This window comes from Staurois parvus, unplaced genomic scaffold (genome assembly GCF_062004578.1).
Source record: "Staurois parvus isolate SC_StPar_1 unplaced genomic scaffold, SC_StPar_1.0 ptg000019l, whole genome shotgun sequence".
NCBI lineage: Eukaryota > Metazoa > Chordata > Amphibia > Anura > Ranidae > Staurois > Staurois parvus.
In genome coordinates this window covers 20112996-20136066 of record NW_028317815.1, presented here as the reverse complement: position 1 = coordinate 20136066, position 23071 = coordinate 20112996, and the positions used below count along the sequence as shown (strand labels likewise).

The 23071-nt window shown below is 43.4% G+C and overlaps 1 protein-coding gene across 1 annotated transcript; it reads left to right on the top strand.

The window, feature by feature from the left end:
• The first annotated feature begins 2366 nt into the window (after positions 1-2366).
• PSMC2 (proteasome 26S subunit, ATPase 2) lies at positions 2367-23061 on the top strand. Its single transcript, XM_089685567.1, has 12 exons — positions 2367-2549; positions 2788-2825; positions 8913-8994; positions 11784-11883; positions 12037-12168; positions 12270-12342; positions 12426-12521; positions 12698-12862; positions 15747-15834; positions 18635-18837; positions 22500-22596; positions 22759-23061. The coding sequence occupies exons 1-12, from the start codon at positions 2480-2482 to the stop codon at positions 22914-22916; spliced, it is 1302 nt and encodes a 433-aa protein (XP_089541693.1). The 5' UTR covers positions 2367-2479; the 3' UTR covers positions 22917-23061.
• Positions 23062-23071: the final 10 nt, after the last annotated feature.

Below are 23071 nucleotides of genomic sequence, written 5' to 3'. Positions count from 1 at the left end.
TCGAGGGCCCTGCTCCTTGGAGCTTACAATCTAGGAGGGAGGGGATAGTGGTACAGGAGGAAAAGCTGGGGGACATGGAGTGGTAGGAAGAGTGGAGGAGGTTAGCAATTAGCAGGGGGTGGGGTAGGCTTCCCTGAAGAGGTGGGTTTTCAGGGTTCGTCTAAAGGAGAGGAGAGTAGGTGATAGTCTGATGGATTTGGGTAGGGAGTTCCAGAAGATGGGTGACCCCCTGGAGAAGTCCTGGAGGTGGGCATGGGAGGAAGAGACCAGGGAACTAGAGAGAAGGAGGTCTTGTGAGGAGCGGAGAGTGCGTTTTGGGTGGTATTTGGACATTAGGTCGGCGATGTAGTTTGGGGCAGTACGATGGACAGCTTTGTACGTTAGTGTTAGGATTTTGAATTTGATACGTTGGGCAATCGGAAGTCAGTGGAGGGATTGGCAGAGGGGGGTGGCAGAAACGGAGCGGTTGGTAAGGTGGATGAGTTTGGCCGCAGAATTCAGGATAGACTGAAGTGGGGATAGCCTGTGGCAAGGCAGGCCAGTGAGGAGGGAGTTGCAGTAATTGAGTCTTGATATAATGAGGGAGTGGATGAGCTGCTTAGTGGTTTCTGGGGTTAGGAACGTGCGTATTTTGGCAATGTTGTGGAGGTGGAGTCTGCATGAGTTTGTTAGTGATTGGACTTGGGGCTGGAAGGATAGATTGGAGTCAAGAATTACACCAAGTACTCTGGCCTGTGGGGCGGGCCTGATGGTGGTATTGTTGGATGTGATGGAGAAGTCAGTAGGGGGTGATGTGAGGGCTGGGGGGAAGATTAGGAGCTCAGTTTTGGAGATATTCAGTTTAAGGAAGTGGAGCGACATCCAATCTGATATGTCATTCAGTAGGCTTGTGATTCGGGCGGAGACTGAAGGGGTGAGGCGAGGGGTTGAGAGATTTGCGTGTCGTCTGCATAGAGGTGGTAGTTGAAGCTGTGAGAGTGTATGAGTTGGCCAAGGGAGGAGGTGTAGATGGAGAAGGGGCCTGAGGACAGAGCCTTGAGGGACCCCAACAGAGAGGGGAAGTGAGGGGGAGGTGGTAGCGTTATAGGTAACGCTGAAGGAGCGTTGTGATAGGTAGGACAAGAACCAGGAGAGAGCGGAGTGTCTGAGGCCAAGGGAGTGTAATTTTTTGAGGAGGGGGTGGTCGACTGTGTCAAAAGCCGCGGAGAGGTCGAGGCGAAGGAGCACTGAATAGTGACCATTAGCTTTGGCGGCTTTGGGAGCTTGGGCGATTATAGACTAAGCGCTCGAGGAGTTTGTATGTAAGGCAACAGGGAGATGGGTCTAAATTTGTTCGGGTCAGTGAGGTCTAGGGAGGGCTTTTTAAGTATAGGAGTGATGAGCGCTTGCTTCAGAGGGGAGGGGAATGCGCCGGAAGAGAGGGAGAGATTAAAGATGTGGGTGAGGAAGCATAGGATGGAGGATTTGCTGCATAATTGCCCAATTAAACAGTGCATTGAGGTCGGCTTGTAAATTGGAGACATCCTGTAAGAACGTTATTCCACTGCACAGCTTGGTGTCATCTGCAAAGACTGAAATGGGATTTTTAATCCCAGACCCTATATCGTTTATAAATGTATTAAAAAGTAAGGGTCCCAATACTGAACCTTGGGGTACACCACTGACAACCCTAGACCATTCAGAGTATGAATCATTAACAACTACACTCTGAATACGATCTTTTAGCCAGTTTTCTATCCATTTACATACAGATTTTTCCAAGATAGATTTTACCTTACACATGAGCCGTGTGTAACCTCAGCTTGTTCAATTAAGATTTAGCAATAAAACCTGGAAGCTGATTGGTTTCTGTGCAGAAGTGCACAAGATTCTGAGTGAACAGCTTTAGTAAATAAACAAGTGTGTGCATGGACACATAGGGGTTTATTTACTAAAGCTGGAGAGTACAAAATCAGACTCACTTCTGCATAGAAACCAACCAGCTTCCAGGTTTTATTGCCAAAGCTTCATTGAACAAGCTGAGGTTAGAATCTGATTGGTTTCTATGCAGAAGGGAGTCTGATTTTGGACTCTCCAGCTTTAGTAAATAAACCCCATAGCGTAACATGGAGGGGCATTTACAAGCAGTACAAAAAAAAAACTAAAAGTGACTGCAAAAACACCGTGTGCATGTGGCCTTAGCAGAATGTTCATAGTTGTAATCCAGAATTAGCCAGGAAACCCTAGTTACTCGATTTTCAAGCTGTAACAGTTTCCTCCAATGCAGGAACTACTACAGTGATCTCCACTAATATGGCTCCTGTACAGAAGACATAGTGGACACCACAAAGCACCGTCTCTAGTGTCGGACGTCTTCGCTGACGTACTTCCCACTTCCTGTGATTTCCGGAAGCGGTGTACAGTTTGCTGTGTAATCCCGCTGGGTATATTTCATTTGTACGGGGTTGTGGGGTGTGTGTCTCCGTTGGTCAGAAGCATCATGCCTGATTACTTGGGAGCCGATCAGCGGAAGACCAAGGAGGAAGAGAAGGAGGACAAACCTATACGGGGTGAGGGCCGCCGGCAGTCACGTGAGCACCCGGCCACCGGTTGTTTGATATAACGGTGATACTGATCGGGCGATGACAGCTGATGAGTGGAGTGTGTGTACAGGAAGGGGCCAGTGGAATGTATGGAGCCATGGCCTCCATTGTAAACATCTGACAGCCTCCTCCTGGGACACCCAGCCCTTCATTGTCATCATTCTGCTTCTCACTATAATAAGCCTCATTCTGTTGTGTCTTTCAGCTCTGGATGAAGGGGACATTGCCCTACTGAAGACATATGTAAGTCACACTGTGTACTCGGGTTTTTTATTTCATCATTTTTTTGCTCTCTTGGTATAATAGTGTAGAGCAGTGGTCTCCAAACAACGGCCCAAGGGCCAGATGCGGCCCTATGCCGGCCTATAACTGGCCCTTGGGGCAGTACTCCTCCAAACAGGTATGTGGCATTATTTCTCCCACAGACACCAACAGTGGGTCATAATTCCTTCTACTGACACCCATGATGGGGCGCTACTCCTCTTCCTACTGACCATAGGCGCTATATAACTGACCACCAACCCTGAGGCAGTGATTAGTTTCACTGATGCTAGGCCTGGGACATTTTCTACCCCCACTGGCCACAGTCCCGCCCCCTAAAGTCTGAAGGACAGTAAACTGGCCCTTTTGTCTGAAACGTTTGGAGACCCCTGGTGTAGAGGGAAGGTTATAACTGTAATAACCATATAGAATGAGGCATCATGAGTAGTGGTTATGGCTAATAATATGAATATTGCCCAATAACCAGAAAAACCTAGAAAAAAGCAATGTGAACAGAGAATTCACAAGAGAAAGCGGTTACATAAAGGACAATGCGATACTCAAAAAATGTGATCAGATACGCTTTTATTAGCAAAGTTGCAATATGAAACAATTGAGTTAAGACTGTAAAATAGCCATCACCTCAATATTAGACAATACAACAAACAACCTAAAAGCAAAATATAAAAGAGAGACATCATGGCTAGGCCATTAATAGTAATGTGCTGTAGAAGCAACGACTCAAAGGTTTTTTGCTTATACAGCAAAACACATTGGGATGCACCACCGTACTGGGGATACATGTATCATGAAAGAATCACTGTAACGATGCTTAGGACAGATCATCAAAATGAGCTGCCTCTACTAGTTATGGAAATGCTATATAACTGACCACCAACCCTGAGGGCAATGTTTATTTTCACTGATGCTATGCCTGGAACATTTTCTACCACCCACTGGCCACTTTCTGGCCCTCTAAAGTGTGAAGGACAGTAAACTGGCCCTTTGTTTGAATCGTTTGAAGACCCCTGTTGTAGAGGGAAGGTTATAACCCCTGTCAGTTTATTTTGCCATCTGGGTATCTAATGGGTAGATTTCACTTCCTGCCTCATATCCAAAACAGGAAGTGATAGGAAATCCCTCCAAAATGTAGAAATCTCTAGTTGTCATCAGAACTTGTGCCACTTGTTGGAAGACTTCCCCTTCCATTCCTGTTCTGGGGATAAAACAAAATTTGAGATTTTCTTTCACTATTCACCTGGTTCACCATGGTTCATTACGCACTGTCCTTGCGATCTGAAGCGAATGTCAGTGCAATGTTAATGACACCTTAACCGTGTACTACAAACCTGCCATACGACCCGGTTGTGGTAGGTTTCCAGAAGTCGTGCATGTGCCACTTTGGTGCGATTTGAGCCCATTCAAAGTATCACACCGGACTGAATCGCATGTGAACTGCACAGGGATATGGTGCGCTTCCTTCGCAATTCATAGTGTGGACCTAGGCTCAGTGATGATAGCAAAAAAAGACATTCATGGTCTTTTTAATGTGTAAATACACACTGAATCATCCATCCATCCATCCAACTGAGCGGGGGATGGTTCTCCAAGAGTCCTTGCTGATTAAGAAGGAAAGCAGTCCTTTTAGTGTTGGGGTGCACATTGATCTTTGTCATGGGGGTCAACACAGAGAGGTGAGAGTTTACTCAAAAGGGCCATGGTTTTCTACATGCACATTCTTGCAGCACTCGCCTGGGAGTGATATACTGTATATAATAAGTTGTATGGGACTACCACATTCTCATTTATATGGACTTGCTGTTTGATTCTTTTTTTTTTCTGATTATTTGATGATTGCTTAAAACACATACAGCACCAGATCACAGACAGTGGTTATTACTCACAGATAAACTGTTGTTGATACCTCAGCATTTAATTTTTTTTTTGATACAAATTTAGGAGTCACAAACTGTACTGACACACCCTCATTTGTGCTTAAAAGAGAAGTAGGAGTTTTTTTTTTCAATTTTGTTTTGCCCAATTATATTTACCTAAATGAATGCAGCATCGGTCCCCCGCCAGCTCTAAGTGTGAGAACTCAGTGATCACATGACCACTGATCGCTGAGTTCTCACAGCCACTCTGAGCAAAAAGTGGGACTGTCAGTCACGCGCAGATTGCTGAGAGGCTGAGCCAGGTGCCACTCCAGACTCTGTTTAAAATTGGGATCTTTCCCTAGCATGGACCGGCTGAGTGATGTCAGCTGACAGCAGGCATTAGGCCAATGTCATCTGAAAATGAATTACAGGAGTGCAGAACGAACTGCACTCCTATAGTCCACAGGAGAAGTATGGCCAAAAGAGCTTTGGCTGTACTTCTCCCTTAACGAACACAGCCGTATAGGGGCTGTACTACGTGCAGAGCCTGAGATGAATTAGAAGATGCAGATGTACACGACTATGCACCAGAGTTGTGTAATGCATGCACATGTATGTTTGCTCTGAAAGCAGATAGTGTGATGTCAGACCCTATGTGCAAGTGCTTTACACAAAGAGTATAAGGTCTCATGCACACTGGGTGTTTTTAATAACGCTCCTAGAGGTGTGTTTTTTTTTTTTTCTGCCTCTAATGATAATGTTAACCAATGTGTCCATGCACACATAGGTGTTATGAGGCAGAAAAAAAACCTCACTGTCCGCACGTTTAGCAGGAGCGTTTTGACAGAAAATGCATCTAAACACACTTAAATGCATTAAACGCTTGGGTGTTTATTAATTTCAGTGGCCAGAATAAGTTACCGTATTTTTCGCTACACAAGACACACCTGACCATAAGACGCACCTAGGTTTTAGAGGAGAAAAACAAGAAAAAAATATTCTGAACCAATGGACTGCAGACACAGTACAGGGGATGACCGGAGACTGCGGACGCAGTACAGGGGATGACCGGAGACTGCGGGCGCAGTACAGGGGATGACCGGAGACTGCGGGCGCAGTACAGGGGATGACCGGAGACTGCGGACGCAGTACAGGGGATGACCGGAGACTGCGGACGCAGTACAGGGGATGACCGGAGACTTCGGACGCAGTACAGGGGATGACCGGAGACTGCGGGCGCAGTACAGGGGATGACCGGAGACTGCGGGCGCAGTACAGGGGATGACCGGAGACTGCGGGCGCAGTACAGGGGATGACCGGAGACTGCGGGCGCAGTACAGGGGATGACCGGAGACTGCGGGCGCAGTACAGGGGATGACCGGAGACTGCGGGCGCAGTACAGGGGATGACCGGAGACTGCGGGCGCAGTACAGGGGATGACCGGAGACTGCGGGCGCAGTACAGGGGATGACCGGAGACTGCGGGCGCAGTACAGGGGATGACCGGAGACTGCGGACCTTTGGGGAGGGAGGGAGTTGTCCTTCCTTCTTCTTCCCGCGGCAGCTTCTGTGACAGCCAGGTGCCCACTGCGCATGCGCGAGAAGCGTGGCGCTTTGTGAATGGCTCGGAGCCTTCTGGGACCTGTCATGTGCCCCAGAAGACACCGGACCATTCACAAAGCGCGACACTTCTCGCGCATGCACAGTGGGCACCCGGCTGTCACAGAAGCCGCCGAGGGAAGACTGCAGCGCTGGAGCGAGGAACTGGTAAGGTCCTGCAGGAGAGAAGAGCTAAGCGGCCGGCCCGATATTCTGACATGGTGGCGGCAGAAATACCAGACCGGCCGCTTTACATTCGCTCCATAAGATGCACTGACATTTTCCCCCCTTTTTGGGGGAAAAAAAGTGCATCTTATGGAGCGAAAAATACGGTACTATTGTTGCTAGTGAAATTAATAAATTCCCAAGCGCTTGACACACTCAAACGTACCTAAACACGTTTACAAAGACATGACTTTAGGTGTGTTGTTTTTTTTTTTTTCTTGCTGCTTTTTTCCTGTCAGGAGAAAGGAGTTTAGAAGAGCTGGGTAAACGTCCAGTGTGCATGAGTCCTAAAATGAAAAGCTGCAGGCGTTAACATGCCTCCATACCCTCCTGTTAGGAATTAATTCTGGTCCTTGTTGAAAGGCAGAGTCTGATGCTTCTGCTGTTACTTCCTGCCCCACATTATATTTCTAATGGGCTACCTTGTCGGCTGACAGCAATGTGAAGGGAGTTGTCATCAAGCATCATCACTGTCCGAAAGGTTGGAGATTCAGACATAATGACAAGGAATTTGTTCCTTAGTCTCTTTTCAGCACTACAGAGCTGGTTTGATTTGGAATATATTTAGTACTGGTTCACACGAGATGCAGTTGAGTGAGTTTTTTTTTTGTTCACCAGAATGCACCTAAACTCATCAAAAATGCACCAAAACTAACATGTCCCTATTTAAAATGAAGGAAAAAACGCACCTGAATGCAACACAAACACGCATGCAGAAACGCATCTGGACTGCGTTTCTGTGGTGTGAACTGGTCCTTAAAGTGGAACTAAAGTTCTGCTGTGACAAACAGCAAGCAGGCAGGCTTTTTATTGCAGAAGACACATGCAACATCTCAATAAATTACACCTACCTGTCTGCTTGCTGTCTTCTCGAGCATGTACACTGAGCTGTGCATGTGCAACTTAGCTTACAATGCTGGCATGGTCCCTGTGTTGGGATGACTGACTCCTGCGCATGCGCAGGAGTGACATCATTTTGCAGCGGCAAAAGACCGGCACCCAGGATGTCTTTGCCAAGGAGGGACAGGTACTGTTGAAGGAAAGGTAAGTTTTTAGCTCCACTTTAACATTGTACCGTGTATAGTATAGAAGCAAAAGTCACTTACAGTTTGTGATTTTTCAACCTTCTGTTCAGCATTGTATAGTAGTGCATGATGCACCTTGAGTATCTTGTTGCAGTGTTACTAACAGTTTTTATAGTTGGAGAGTTTACCATCCTATATTTTGGTTTTATTCCCTAATCATATTAAGACATGTTGGAGCAATTTCTACATATAGTTAGGTCCCTGAACATGAACCTGCACTTAGCAATAACATTTTAGGGCTCTTTCATGCCATCTTCATTAAGCTTTAATCTGCAGAGATCAACAAAGGTTCAACACAGGCACTAGAAAACAATTGTGTTTTTGTGCCCTGTTCACACCACAATGCTGCATTGAGGGTGGTTGCAGTGCATTGTGTAAAGATGCAGACATGCTGCATTTGTATGCAGCACAACTCCTTCACCCTATTACCCTACACATCATCCACCAGGACACACGTGTTTTAGCATGCAAGTTGGTTTGAATGAGCCCTTGAAGTTGAAACTTCTGTCTAAGAACAGACAACACAAGATGCTTGCTATTAAAGTGTTACTAAACCCACAACAGTCTGTATATGCAGTAAAGCATGCTTGATATACTCACTGTGGAACCTAAGGGGTTAATCCTCTGCATTATGTAAAAACTCTGTTTGATCCTGACTTCTCTGATTCTCCCCTTCTTCCAGTGCTCCAGTCTGATAAGGAGATATCCTGATGAGACATATTGTGTGGAGTTGCTCTGCACATGCTCAGTTTGGTGTGTATTGCTAGAGAGTTTTTTGTTTTTTTTATTCATGGGAGAGTACATGTGAGCAGCACTGTCCAGACAGAGGTCAGGGGTTTTGCATCTTTCTAGAGCAGAAAGAAAACTCCTCCGACAAGCTTTAACCAGTGCTCTGCTGAACACTGTAGAAGTCCCAAGACTGCTGATGAGAAAAGGTATCTAGCAGTTTATTTGCTAAAATAATTACACTTTTATGTACTGTGGGAGACCCGATATAGTGAATGCAGGGTCCTAGGTTTAGTAACGCTTTAACTTTTTTTCGTGCACTTCTCTGAATTAGTATAAATTACTGGCGCCTGGCAATTCCTGGCTAAGAATCTACCAAACATCATGCCACAGTCACTGCCTAAGTGTCTAGGATCAGTGAAGTTATGACAGTGAGTGGAACGTAACCATAAAGCCTGAGAAAGTCAGGCCCCAGTACTAAAGTGAAACAAAATAAGTATGGCCTTTTCATAATTTAGTTTTATGAACATTTTAAATATTTTGATATTTTTGTTCCAGGGACAAAGCACATATTCTCGGCAGATTAAGCAGGTGGAAGATGACATACAACAGCTTCTCAAGAAAATTAATGAGCTCACAGGTAAGAACACGCTTTTAATTCTTATAGAATTCAAAACTCACAGATACCAAATGTTGATGGAAATCGGATCAAATTCATAGCTGCCAAAACATTCAAACAAATTACATTTAATATATATATTTTAGCTTGGTATGCAAAACACTGCCCTTAAATACTATAAAAACCATGTACCATAAATATAAATTTTGAAATAGTAAGAGATGCACATGGTCGCACAATGTTTACAGCAAGCATTTCTACTTGAATTGAAAAATAAAAGGTGCAGCGCTAAAGTAATGAATTAATCAAATGAAATACTTCTAAAACATGTGCATATACATAAATAATAAGGTGAATAGAAGCAGCAATAAAACATATAGCAGCAGTAATAAAAGGCAGACACAGTGGGGCGCTCTGATCAGCGCTACCAGTCTAAAGTGCTCCAGGAGCATTACCAGCTTTTGCATATCTGTACCAGATAAGTGCCATATACTGCTATATCACCGCTTCTGGCAACAATAAACTACTCTCATATAAAAGGATAAGGCACCATGGTTTTTCTTTTCTCCACTTGATTTATATATCCAACACTGAGGAAAGGTGGATAAGAGGAGGAGGTGTCCCCAGGAGGGGAAATAGGAGATTTTCACATGTTCCAAAGGTCCATCCATGAGTGGCTATGTGTATGGAGTGAGAGGAGATAAAGAGGATCTGAGCAGACCTTTACTTCCATTTGGAATACCATATATAGGAGCATCATCCCACCAGTCCTGGAAGGACAAAAAGTTTATTTGCCTAAATTTATTTGGGCAAATATCAAGGTGAGCGCATATTGAGACCACACGGCACCTGGAAAGAGGGATTAAGGAGTTCACCTGCACATTGCACTAATTTATATAAAAAAGACTTTTTAATTTATTCATGCACTATATGTATTATATTTGCACAATCTATTGTATTGATATTATTTATTAAGCACAAATGGTATAATTAAGCACTATATTGGTTTAATTTTTAACATATGGATCTATATGTCACATTTATCACATATTATTAATTATCATTATTCAGTTTATTTATATATTTATTTAGATGAGTGACACATAATATGTGATTAAGTACTTATAGTAGGAGCGCGGCATTATAAGTATATATAAAATGCAATAAACAATAGTTATAAGAAAGTCCAGAAAATAAATCCATGAACAGGTGACATCCAGTGCTGGTGAATCCATGAAAAGTATTCCTTTATATGCACTTACCAGAAGCACATATAAAATGCGCATGAACAGCTGGTTTCTTCCCCAGGTAAGTCAGGCAGCACACCCATCAGTCTTAGGACCATAAAGGCCAGGATGATCTCAGATAGGGATGATGACACTAAGCAGCATGCAAACCGTGATGAGAAATCCTGAGGCGTTCGCTCGCAAAAGAGCCAGAGAAAATCAGCTAATAGTATAGTACTTTATTAAAGGTACAGAGTATCCATGTGGAGAGTACAAACAAACAGTATAAAACAACTCACTAAGATGGCCGCCGGACCTTCGTGCGGCCCCGACGGCGTGACATCAATGCACAGGCTCCTCCCTTGACGCGTTTCATGCGCAGGCACGGTTTGAAAGAGATATGTCTTTGAAACCGTGCGTACGCACAAAACGTGTCAAGGGAGGAGCCTGTGCATTGATGTCACTGAACCAATGACAGAGTCTGTAAATACTGCTGGTCACATGTAGGCCATACAGTGCAATGGAGAAAGTGCTGGGCTGTCAAGGTACTAATTTATACTATTTGAAGGCGATCCCCATGAATGGTTGGGAACATGCAGGATTGAGGTTTGCTTAGAGAGTGCAGGCTGCAGCTGACCCGATACAGGGAAGTACAGATGTGAGAACATTGGAAAGCATGGAATACAGGACTTGCTGGAACAGCAAGAATATAGTGCAGCACAGAGGTGCTGGTCTTACAGGTAGGCAGGGCACAGAATACTAATAAAAACACTTTCTGCACTGGGGTGCAGGGCTCACAGGGAGACTGGAGTATCTTAGCAGTAGTGGGATGCTGAGCTTACAGAATCAGAGGAAACCATATGTTTTGAGATACCTGGAAATATACAGGGGTGCCAGGGAATATGGTTACACAGGAATACAAATGAGGTACGCAAGGAGCCTAGTACATAAAGAATATCTATTGGCACTGTTTTGGGAGAACTCGGTCTGCCTGCAGATGCAAGGAAAGTGAGGGCTCTTGGAAGGGCTGAGGCGCAAAGTGTAAGGGAACGACCTGGTCTTCTCCAGAGCTCCTGAAGGTGGCGATGGATTGCGCTGTAAACAATTCTCAGGTTGCCGTTCTCTGAGAAGTGTTGCGTTTCCGGTGCATTTTGACCAGTGTGAAAGTATTGAGTGCGACTTTGATGCGACTTTACACTCTCTCGCACTAAAGTTGCATCAAAGTCACATCAAACTAGTGCAGGAACCTTTTCAAAGTCTTTGCGACTTTGAAAAGGTTCCTGCACTACTTTGATGCAACTTTACACACTCTGGTACTCACGTCACATCAAAATTGTACAGGAATATTTTCAAAGTCAATGACTTTGAAACAGTTCCTGCACTACTTTGATGCAACCTAAGTACCAGAGAGTGTGTAAATTTGCATCAAAGTCGCACTCAATACTTTTCTATTGAAAAAGACCCACCGAAAAAACACATTAATCACAACACACATAGGTGTGAACCAGGCTTGAATACCGATTGCTATATTGCTTTGGCCTGTGTGCTGGTGGGTGAGCTTATATATGTCTTTATTTATTTTAGGCATTAAGGAATCTGACACAGGACTTGCTCCTCCAGCACTCTGGGATCTGGCTGCTGATAAACAGACTCTGCAGAGTGAACAACCACTTCAGGTGGCCAGGTACTGATCTCTCAACTTCCATGCTGCTTTTTCAATGTTTGACCTTTTTGACTATGATAATTTATAGAGAATAAAAAAATGAACAGAGTGAATGTGTTGCATCACTAGTTATCTTGTGTTTCCTGATTAATATTACTATTTTTCTTTAACCAGGTGTACAAAAATTATCAATGCTGATTCTGAGGACCCGAAGTACATCATTAATGTTAAACAGTTTGCGAAGTTTGTGGTAGACCTCAGTGACCAGGTTGCTCCTACTGACATAGAAGAAGGAATGAGAGTTGGGTAAGAGCCATTGTTTGTTCTGTGGTGAAATCTAATCAATATTTGGTATTTATGTATTTTGGGTGAACTGTAAATGTTCTTTCCCATGTGTTTGTGTGCAGAGTGGACAGAAATAAATACCAAATTCATATACCCTTGCCTCCAAAAATTGACCCCACAGTTACTATGATGCAGGTAATGGTTGTCATCAAATTAAATGAGAAGTAAGCATAATTTCTGCTGTTTACTGAGAGCAATTTGCCTGCCCTCTCGTACAGGTGGAAGAGAAACCTGATGTGACCTACAGTGATGTTGGAGGCTGCAAGGAGCAGATAGAAAAGTTAAGGGAAGTTGTTGAAACTCCTTTGCTTCACGTGAGTAGATTTGATAAGGCCCTTATGATTTGTGTGATATTGAAGTCATTTAGTTCTATGGCTGGTATAAGACACGTCAAATTATTCATTGCTGCTTTTTAAGCCGTGAATATAATTTAGAATAGTGCTGTGTCTCCCAATGAACAATAAAATACTTTTGTTTTTCCTTTCTCCAGCCTGAACGGTTTGTTAATCTGGGTATCGAGCCACCAAAAGGAGTGCTTCTATTTGGCCCTCCAGGAACAGGAAAAACCCTTTGTGCACGTGCAGTAGCCAACAGGACTGATGCCTGCTTCATCCGAGTCATTGGCTCAGAACTGGTCCAGAAATATGTAGGAGAGGTGAGCTTTTGCATTTTCTGGTTATCGCCTAATCCAAGGTCCAGATAAAGATATATTTTTTCCAAAGAATTTGTACTAAAAAGCTCAATTTTCATAGCCCCATTTATAATTTCCTATCATGGTAATTACACAAATGTGACTGTGCTGTCCAGTGCACTTAAACATACCTGGTCAAACACCTTTCTTTAGCATAGATCCATGTGAGGACTCTTGTGATGAGGAGTGTGTCTGCTACTCTACTATATCAGCATCGAGTACTGGAATAGCAGGGCAAGAAACTGCATTTCTACTAAATGAAACAGTTATAGGACATTTGCTAGCCAATAAGAGAAAAAAGGGTGTTGGCTTTAAAACAAATATTTCACTTTCTTATATACCACAATTAATAACTGCATGCTAATGCATAGGTGTGAATGTGAGTGCACAGAACCTTTTTCATCCAAACCTTTCATTGAAAAATGTATAATTTTATACCCCTACAATAGTCACGCAGCCACTCACACGCTTACTATTCCTGTAGGTCATTTGTGCCCCTACTGATGCCTGACAGAAAAACTCCCATTATTCTTTAGAGTCCCATCCGGTCTTGTTCTTAAAACGATGCAGCTATTGGACGTTTGCCCCCAGCATCACAGGTGCAAACATTATCCTAGTTCAGTGCCCTGCACATGCTCAGTGTGATCTCCCCTGTCACTGCAGCTGAGCACAATGGCTGCAACATGGATGAGAGCACACACAGCACATGTGCATGGGCTCTGAAATGGGTTTTTTAAAGTTAATATGCTTGTTTGGTAACTACTTGGACACATGGACTACATAGGCTATTTTGTTACAAAGCTGAACTAACCCTTTAATTACAAATGTACTATATTTATTTATTTTGGCCAATTGAAGCGAATTTCACTTAATTTGATTCATTCTTTTCATTTGAGTTGGACTTGCCCTTTTAAGATTGTTGTGTACTTCAACCCAGAAGCTTAGCACTGTTTGTTTAACAAAAGTGAAGACTTGAAGGCTATGCGCTTATGTGCAAATGCAGCTTTCTTTGACCTCAAATCAAAGTTCTTCTGAGATCATGTAGAATTTATTGGCAAGTGCATTTGATTTGCAGTTGGTTGCCTTCAAAGCTGCATTTGACCGGTTTTCAAGCTGCTTTTGCATTCATACACGCTTATATGGCTAGAGAAGCAGTTGTGATGCGAACGAAAGCCAATGACACAGATACTGTCCCCCCCCCCCCCCCCACCCCTCCTCCAGAATGCTGTATCCAGCTCTAGACACACTACCTCTGTCACAGTATAGATGCAGTGGGCCTGTAAGAAATTCATATATTTTTTTTTTCGTTCATTGAAGGCTTCTGCTTTAGATCATCAGTACTGGCTGTAGTGCCACCTACAGGGGTAGGATGCTAAGTACAATTAAGAAAAAAGACAGCCCAGGAGGTGTCTTCTGCTGGTGGCAAAATCCTCCCATACTGTGGAAAAACTTGGTTATTAGCCGAGCATCTAGGAATTAAGACATATAAATTTCCTCTTGGTAATCCTAGTATCTTTTGGTTTTACTTCAGGCAAGTCACCAGTTGGGTGACAGGCTTGATAATATAGATCTCCCCCATTTGCAGCCATTGAGCACATGCAGTCCTTGCCATGTGCAGGTTCGGCTGCTATTGCCCAGTTGTGTGCAGTCTGTGTGTCTCTTTTCCAACGGGGCACATATGATAGGCAAACTGGTTGATTGGCAGCATGTGGTGGTTTCTTGCCAACGTCTTGGGCAGATAACTGGGATTGCAGAAAGAGCTTCCCCCTAAGGTTGTAAGTAGAGGGATTCCCCCTCTTGTCTGCCTCCTCTTCCTTGCCCACCACCTCCCCCTTTTGCTCCTGTCTGTCTTCAGGGTAAAAAATATTTTTTGTTTTTATTGGGGTATGTGGAGGCTTCAGGGTTCCCTATAAAAGGGGTTGGCACTGGAGCTGGTAGGGAAACTGTTTGGCTGTGTGTGGCACTGACCTTTTAAGGCAGTATGGAAGGTGCACTGGCTCTGTAAGGAGTGCTGATCTTGTAGTGAACCTCTGAATGAGGGGTAGCCACAGCTTACAGTATCCAGGGCACTTTTTTCTTATGAATTTGCTGTGAGCTGCAGCAGCTGTCCGGGGAAGACTGCAAAGGCCATCTTGGTTGAGGGTTTCTGCCCTCAGTGGAGCAGGATCTGGAAGAGGCAATGCAAGCTACAGGACCTGCATGTGTGTCTGCATACTGCCTCTTTGGATTGGCTGGACCAGGGATGCTGTCGGCTCAAGGCTCAATGGCAAGCTGTCTCTCCTGCTGGATGTTTTTCAGCTGCAGAGACCAGGGCAGTGTTTACTCCAGGGACTACTAGGTACTTACAGTTGATGGGTCCCAAGCTTATGCTCTACAGGGATCCCCTTTTTTTGCCCCTAAATATGGTATGACGATGCAAGGGATCTATTTTGCATTGCCTCCCTGCCTCAAATTACTTCAGGACCATCCTCATTCTTGGACTACCTAATGTTAATTTTGAAAGATCTGAATCGGGGAGAGTGGGACCTTCACCCAAATATCTAACAGCTATGGGAACACTCGGCAGCGGGTAGGAGCCAGGAACATTGGTGGGGGACCTGAGCAGAGGAGGTTTGGGGCTGCTCTGTGAAAAACCCTAGAACAGAGCAGGTAAGTATAACATGTTTTATTAAAAACAAACATACATTTTTAGTATCTCTTTAGACTGTACCTAAAATCCTACTCCTGCATTTGGCACTAAAATAGAAGCTGTCTCCTCCATTGAAAGCGGGGAAGGGGAACAGATTTTGCATTTTTTTGGAATTATAAGGAAAATTGAGAAATGTTGATTTGTCTATTCATGTTACAGGGTGCTAGAATGGTGCGTGAGCTGTTCGAAATGGCCAGGACAAAGAAAGCCTGCCTCATTTTCTTTGATGAAATTGATGCCATTGGTGGTATGTATTACTAACACTAAGCAGGGTTTGGAGAAGTTTTTAATCAAAATGACTATTGGTACTGTTATAAATTATTTTCACTTTTAAGTTCTGACATGTGAGGCACGATAAGTGCTGACATGTTCTCCTTTGTAAAATCATGGTGGTGTTATTGCCCAGTGTTTCGCAGCGGATAAACAATGGCATCTCAAAGACTGCTCCTCCTACCTGATGAGAGGAACGCCCCTCCTCGGTGCTTTTGTTTTACCTTTTGTAGGAGGAAATCAAAAACTCTTTAGCTTAGGAAGCACCAGATTAGATCCTTTTTGTTATTTCTAATGTCCACTGTTTACCCTGGACATTTTTTCATGGTCTCTAGCTTTAAGCATGGCTGGCTGGATGGCGGGAAAAAAAACAAACCTGATTCCCTCATCCACACATTCTGTGTGGCTGTGGGAATCCTCCCTGCTGTGTCTTTGTATTGTGACTGCCAGCGGGGAGACTCCTCCGCCTCCCTGCTGTCAGAATACACTGATCAGAGTCACAGCCTACTGGCTGCAATAAGCTGGGAGTGAAGACATGGTGCAGTCCTGTCAGCACTCCCTCCTCTTGCCTGCAGTTGCTGCTGGTGGACACATTCCTGCTGAATCACATGACTGGAATGGAGCAGGTTGAAAATATACATCTTTCTTACACAGGTTAGTCAACATAGATGTTTGTAGGGGGAGGGACCATTTTTAAGACTAGTTAGGTTTCAGCTAGAATTCTACTTTAAAATGTATTATTGTTTCATTAGGAGAAAAAGCAACCAGACCTCTGATCTGACACCCACCCCTATTGGGATACAAGAGCAGTCTCTGAGTTTGATCTGTTAGAAGTGAATTGTGGATATTACATTAGCAGTAGGAGTGTTCTTGTGGCTGATCTCAGGGCCTGTTCACACAACAAAGTCATTCTGAATGTCTTTCTGCAAGCAATTCACACCACAAAAACAGCACTCCATGTTGGTGAGAACAAGAGCTTCTTCCCCACAACCCTGGCCTGGTGGTTGTGTTAGTTCTGGGGTAGCGTATCAGAATTTAAGTTATGGGGTGGGGCCTCCCAAGTGCTGTCATGGTGGTGGGGCCACTTGGTGACTTCACTGGGTGGCCCCGTCCCCATTATTACAGAGAAGTGGCTGTCATTTGGCAAGTGTCTGTTGATGGGAGCGGCCATGTTCGCCAGTCAGTTTTTTTTTTTTAACCACTTCAAGTCTGGACACTTTTGCAATTTTGCAAATAATGTTTCTTCATTTTGGGGTAAAAATTACCCAAAACAGTTTATATTATTTAGACTGTGTGAAAGATAGACTACAAACTATGGGATATATATTTGAAAATTGATCAGTTGAGATCCTAAAATGCCAGACGCTGGTATGGCATATGGCAGTGATTCGGATGCTGGTATGGGGTATGGCTGTGATCAGGACATTAGCATGAGGTATGGCGGTTATCAGGACGCTGGTATGACAGTAGCCAGAATGCTGGAATGGGGTATTGCTGTTATCAGGATGCTGGTATGGGGTATGGCGGTGTTCAGGATGCTGGTATGGGGTATGGCGGTGTTCAGGATGCTGGTATGGGGTATGGCGGTGTTCAGGATGCTGGTATGGGGTATGGCGGTGTTCAGGACACTGGTATGGCAGTGTTCAGGGAACTTGTATGGGGTGTGGTGGTTATCAGGGCGCAGGTATGGGGGTGTTTCGTGTGCACTGGGACAGGTGACAGGGCCTCCCTGCATTATTTATTATGTAGATACTGGGACAGTGATCAGGCAGGCTGCTGTACACTCACACACTGCAGGATCACTTCTCTCTGCTCTCACACTGAGAGCGGAGAGAAGCAATCTTTACTTTCAGTTTCATTGTTTACTTGGGGAGTGCTGTGATTGGTCACAGCAGTCACATGGTAAAACACCATGTGATCGCCCTAACACAGCAGTAATGTGATCTGTTGTGTCCAGGCGACATACCGACCACTGGTATCTTAGGTATGCGATCTGTGAGCCATGCACGAGCCATCGATGCGGGCTGACGTACAAGAACGTTAGTTTGCATCGTCGTTGCTTCCCTTCCTCTGTGTATGTAGAATGGGCGGATGGGAAGCGGTTAAATAAACCACTTGTCAAAAACTGTCTGCGAGTGTCCGCTCCTAACAACTAAAAGAAATTGCAGGAAAAAATGCATTGCAGGGCATTTTGATGTATTTTGCCTGTGTTCCAGTGCAGTTCCATGCAGAAAAAAAATCAGCATGTTCTAATTAATTTTGACTGCACTGGTGTGAACTATGCCGTTGAAAACAATATAAACTGTCCATGCATCTGGTGCACCCTGGCCCTCAGTGAAATTTGAAGAGATGGAAACCTGTTTCTTGAATTAGGAAAAGGCTTACAGGTTCATGGACTTTTTTGTTAGTGTCAAATTCGTAAAGCTTTTCCATGTTGATCAAAAAGTGGATTCCTGCATGGAACTAGTGAATAATAAGTCCCTTTATTGTACATATACTTGTATTTATGACCGCTTACTCTAGGTCCAAGCATGGGGGACCCATTTACATCAAGCTGATCTCTTGTGGTGTTTTTAACATATGTGTTGTGTTAGGGCCCTTTAACACGAGTAATTTTGCATTTCGATCAGCAGGGTGCTCTGTTGGGTCCCCCCCAACAGCTCTGCTCTCTGCACAGGCTATGTACAGCACTGTGATGATGCTACCACGGATTTGTACATTTTTTGTAACTGTCATACTATATGTGTACTATTGTAATTCTATTAAATGCTTGATAGGTGCCAGATTTGATGATGGAGCAGGAGGTGACAATGAAGTCCAGAGAACTATGTTGGAACTCATCAATCAGTTGGATGGGTTTGATCCCAGAGGAAATATTAAAGTGTTAATGGCCACAAACAGACCTGACACATTGGACCCAGCTTTGATGAGGCCTGGCAGACTGGACAGAAAAATTGAATTCAGCTTACCTGATCTTGAGGTAAAGAGGAATCGCAACAGACCATTGCATAAATCTTAGCCTGGAATGTACATTAAAATTAAACACTCGTAACTAATGAAATGATGCAGGCTAATGCTGGCCATGGACACGGCAGTTGTTGAGCAATTTATTTAGCTGTAGCTTGCATGAAATGATTGAATGCAACATAGGACCAGTAGTTTGAGCCCATGATGTCGTCAAACCTATTGCTGGAGGTTGCCTTGATCTGTTTAGTGTTGCACACTTGTGTTGAAGGTGCAAAGTCAAGGGCTGTCACTGTTATCCTCCTTTGCTGTAAATCACTCAACTAAAGCAAATATGCAGATCAGATATGAAGATTTACAAATTCAGGTAATTCAAGACCTGGGTTGGCAACCCTGGGCGCTAGTATGAAATAGCTTTTTTTTTTTTTTTTTTTTCCCCCTCTTTATCTCTCTTAAAGTGAAGTCAAAAATCTAAGGCTAAAATCTACTCCCAACCCCCATTCTAAACCTATTCTGTCTGCTCTGTGAAGAAATGATCTGTATACTTACCTATTGTGAAGCCGCTCTGGTTCAGTTACAATCTCTGGCGGCTACTGTGTAAAGAAGTGATCGCCGACAATGACTGCAGATGCCTGGGAGATGAGGTCACCCATTATGCTTACTATGGGGCATCTGTTGTCAGCTGTCCCTCTACATTGAAGCCGTCACTGTCAGCTGATCATGGGACTGAAACCAGAGTGGCTTCAGAAGTAGGTATGTATGCAGATCTTTTCTTTACAGGGTTAGGTAGAATAGGCTTAGTATGGGGGTTGGGAGTAGGTTTAGTCTTCGTTAGATTTTGAGTAAACTTCCACTTTAGCGCAGTTTGTATTTTTATCTGGCACATTCTGTATTCATGTGTTAAGAGCGAGTGTGCAGACCACAAAAAAAAAAAAAAAAAAATTGTATCTCTTTATAAGAACTAGTATGTGAAGGGTGATGTTATGTGGTTAAAGTGTGTGTGTGTGTGTGTGTAATAGCAACAATTTTTTTTTTTTTTTCCCTTTTGGAAGTAGTTTTGGGTATAGTAGGGAAGGATAGACCCTCTGCCAAGTTTTTGATTTTATGTGTCCTTGCTAGGGGGACCCTTCTGGTGGCAACAGAGACAGAGTGGAATTCTGTCATATGAAGTGATGAGGGAAAATCTTTCAATGTGGACATTTGCTAATGAGCCATAACTTTGAGCCCTGACAGGTTGAGTGACACTGATTATCTCATTACAATTGAGGTGTTGATTTGGTCTCCAAATTTTCCAGATCTCAACACATTGGAGCATCTGTGGGCTGTGCTGGAAAAAAAATGTCTGATCCATGGAGGCCCCACTCTCCAATTTGCAGATCTTAAAGGATCTGCTATTAACGGCTTGGTGCCAGATACCACAACATACCTTTAAGAGGTCTAGTGGTGTCAGGTTTAGACAGGTCAGGGCTGTTTTAGGGGCAAAAGGTGAACCTACTTTATATTAGGTGGATGGTGATAAAAAGTTTTGTTTGATTAGTTTATAATCGGGTGACAACTGTCTAATATAAGTTTCCTTCCTTTTGGGAGATTTCCTCTGTTTACCTGTTGCATTTGTAGAACATAAAGCAAATTATCCCCCCTCAAGAGACCGCAAAAGAAAACTCTGACTGATGCTTAAATTCCCTATTGTAGCCCCAAAAAAATAAAACTCACCATACAGATATACACAGTTGTGCTCAAAGGTTTGCAGGCAGAAATTGTGAAATTTTGCTATTTATAGTAAATAAGACTTTTTTTGCATTATCAGTCATATTTTCAAGGATAGTGATCATATGAAGCCACTTATTATCACATAGTTGTTTGGCTCCTTTTTCAACCACTTGCCCTCCTTAGGATTTACCCCCCTTCCTGACTAGGCCATATTTCTGCGTTACTTTAACTGACAATTGCACGGTCATGCATCGTTGCACCCAAATGAAATTTACATCTCTCCTCCCCAAATTGTTTTTTGTCTGTTTTTATTCTTTGCGCTATAAAAAAAAAAAAACATTGAGGGAAAAAAAAAAAGTTTGACTTTGTTATTAAAATTGTCAGAGAAAATCAAATTTTGTCAAATTTAGGCCAAAATATATTCTGCTACATATCTTTGCTGAAGAAAAAAAAATAATGCCAATACGTGTAAAGTTATAGCATTTACTAATGGCGGTATATATACTGGAATTTTTTTTTAACTAGTAAGGGCGGCGATCAGCAACTTATAGCGGAATTGCGGCGGGCATTCTGACACTGGGGGAACTGATGGCGCTGGGCGGGAAGGGACATCATACATGAGGGACGATCAAACTGTTAACTGTCCTGGGAGTAGTTTAGTGGGGGGCGGTGTGTTTGTGCTTCACTGTAAGCACACTGCTCTGGATGGTTGTGCTGAGCTGACAGGGAGGAGGACTGTTAGTAAACAAAGCAGCCCTCCTCCCCGTTGGAGATCATCGGCCAGAACCCTGGTGCTTGATGGCCGCATGCCCGCTACCCAGAAATACAAAATCACGTGTATATATACACGTGCTTTTGCGCACCCCTGCAGCAGTATTTCTGCTATAGGGTGGTGGGGATGCGGTTAAATCAGAATAACAGAAATTACCCAAATTGCTCTGATTAAATGTTTACATACCCTGGAAGTATGATTGACTTTGCTGCAGGTACACAGGGTGACACATGGGTTAAAATGGCAATTAAGGTTAATTGCAATTAGTATCTGTGTATAAATAATCAAGGAATTTGGTAGCTCTTACATGGATGCACTAAGCAGGCTGGATAGGGAGCAGAAAAGAACTTTCAAAAGACCTGCATAACAAGGTAATGGAACTTTATCAAGATATCCAAAGCCTTGAATATACCAGTCAGTACTTGTTCAATCACTTATTAGGAAGTGGAAAGTTCAAGGTTACAATATGCCTGACAACACCTTGACATGTTTGGCTGTCACAGCGGTCTCATGATCAGAAAGCTCCTGATCACAAGTGGAGATTGGGAGCTTTCCGTTAACTGTCCGTAATTATGCCTGGAGCGTGCACGGTATGTACTCATCGAGAGGCTGCATATATGTGCGCGGCCACCACTAAGGAGGTAAATAAGACAGGGTTTTGTTTTTTTGCCATGATCTGTTATATTTTCAATATAAGTGCCAAAATGTTACCGTTTGTGCCAGGGTATGCATTTTGAGCACAACTGTACCTCTTTAGGGCCAGTTCACACCATGAATCATAGAGTAATGTGTTGTGTAATTCACATGTGATCTAGGTGCAGTGCAATTTCAGCCCATTCATTTGAATGGGCTGAAATCATGCCAGACTGCATCATTAGTGCATGCACTAGTTAAAAAAAAAAAAAACACATGTTCCAACTGGTTTGCATGGTACCATGCAATCTGGTACAGGCAAACACTATCTTTGTGACCTGTGTTAGGGGTGTCATTAATATCCACTGCAGATCGCAGCTGCAGTGTGTTTTTGAATGTGCACAGAAAGCTGGTTTCCTTCACGTTCTGGTGTGAACATGGTGCTTAGGAGGAAAGAAAATGGACTGTAGACCATTCATGCCGATTTTTTTTTTTTTTTTTTTTCTCTTTTCCCCCTAGTACTGCTTTTGATAAAACCTTTTTTTTTCTTTTCTTTCTTGTAGGGTCGTACACACATATTTAAGATTCATGCTCGTTCCATGAGTGTTGAGCGAGATATAAGATTTGAGCTGCTAGCACGATTATGTCCAAACAGTACAGGTAATGTATAATCCTTATCTTATGATGCTTTTTGTTTGTGACCTGTCATGAAATGCCATGGTTCGTGTATGTCTTGGTTATACAGCTTGTCTAGTATAGTACTACGTCTAGAAAAGCATCTTATACACGTTTGTATTTATTATAATTGTGTTTGTTGACTAGGAGCTGAAATCCGCAGTGTTTGCACTGAAGCAGGAATGTTTGCCATTAGAGCACGTCGCAAAGTTGCAACAGAGAAGGATTTCTTGGAGGCTGTAAATAAGGTCATCAAGTCATATGCAAAGTTCAGTGCAACACCCAGATACATGACCTACAATTAAATCTATACGTAAGAATTGTTTTTCTAGACCCCACTTCTGGTCAATGGATGCTGATCCGATGTTTTTTTGCTTTATTAGCTATTTGTGTGTTTTGGATAAAAACATCATTCCCTTCAACAATATAAATAAAGGTATTTACACAGTGCGTGCGTGTT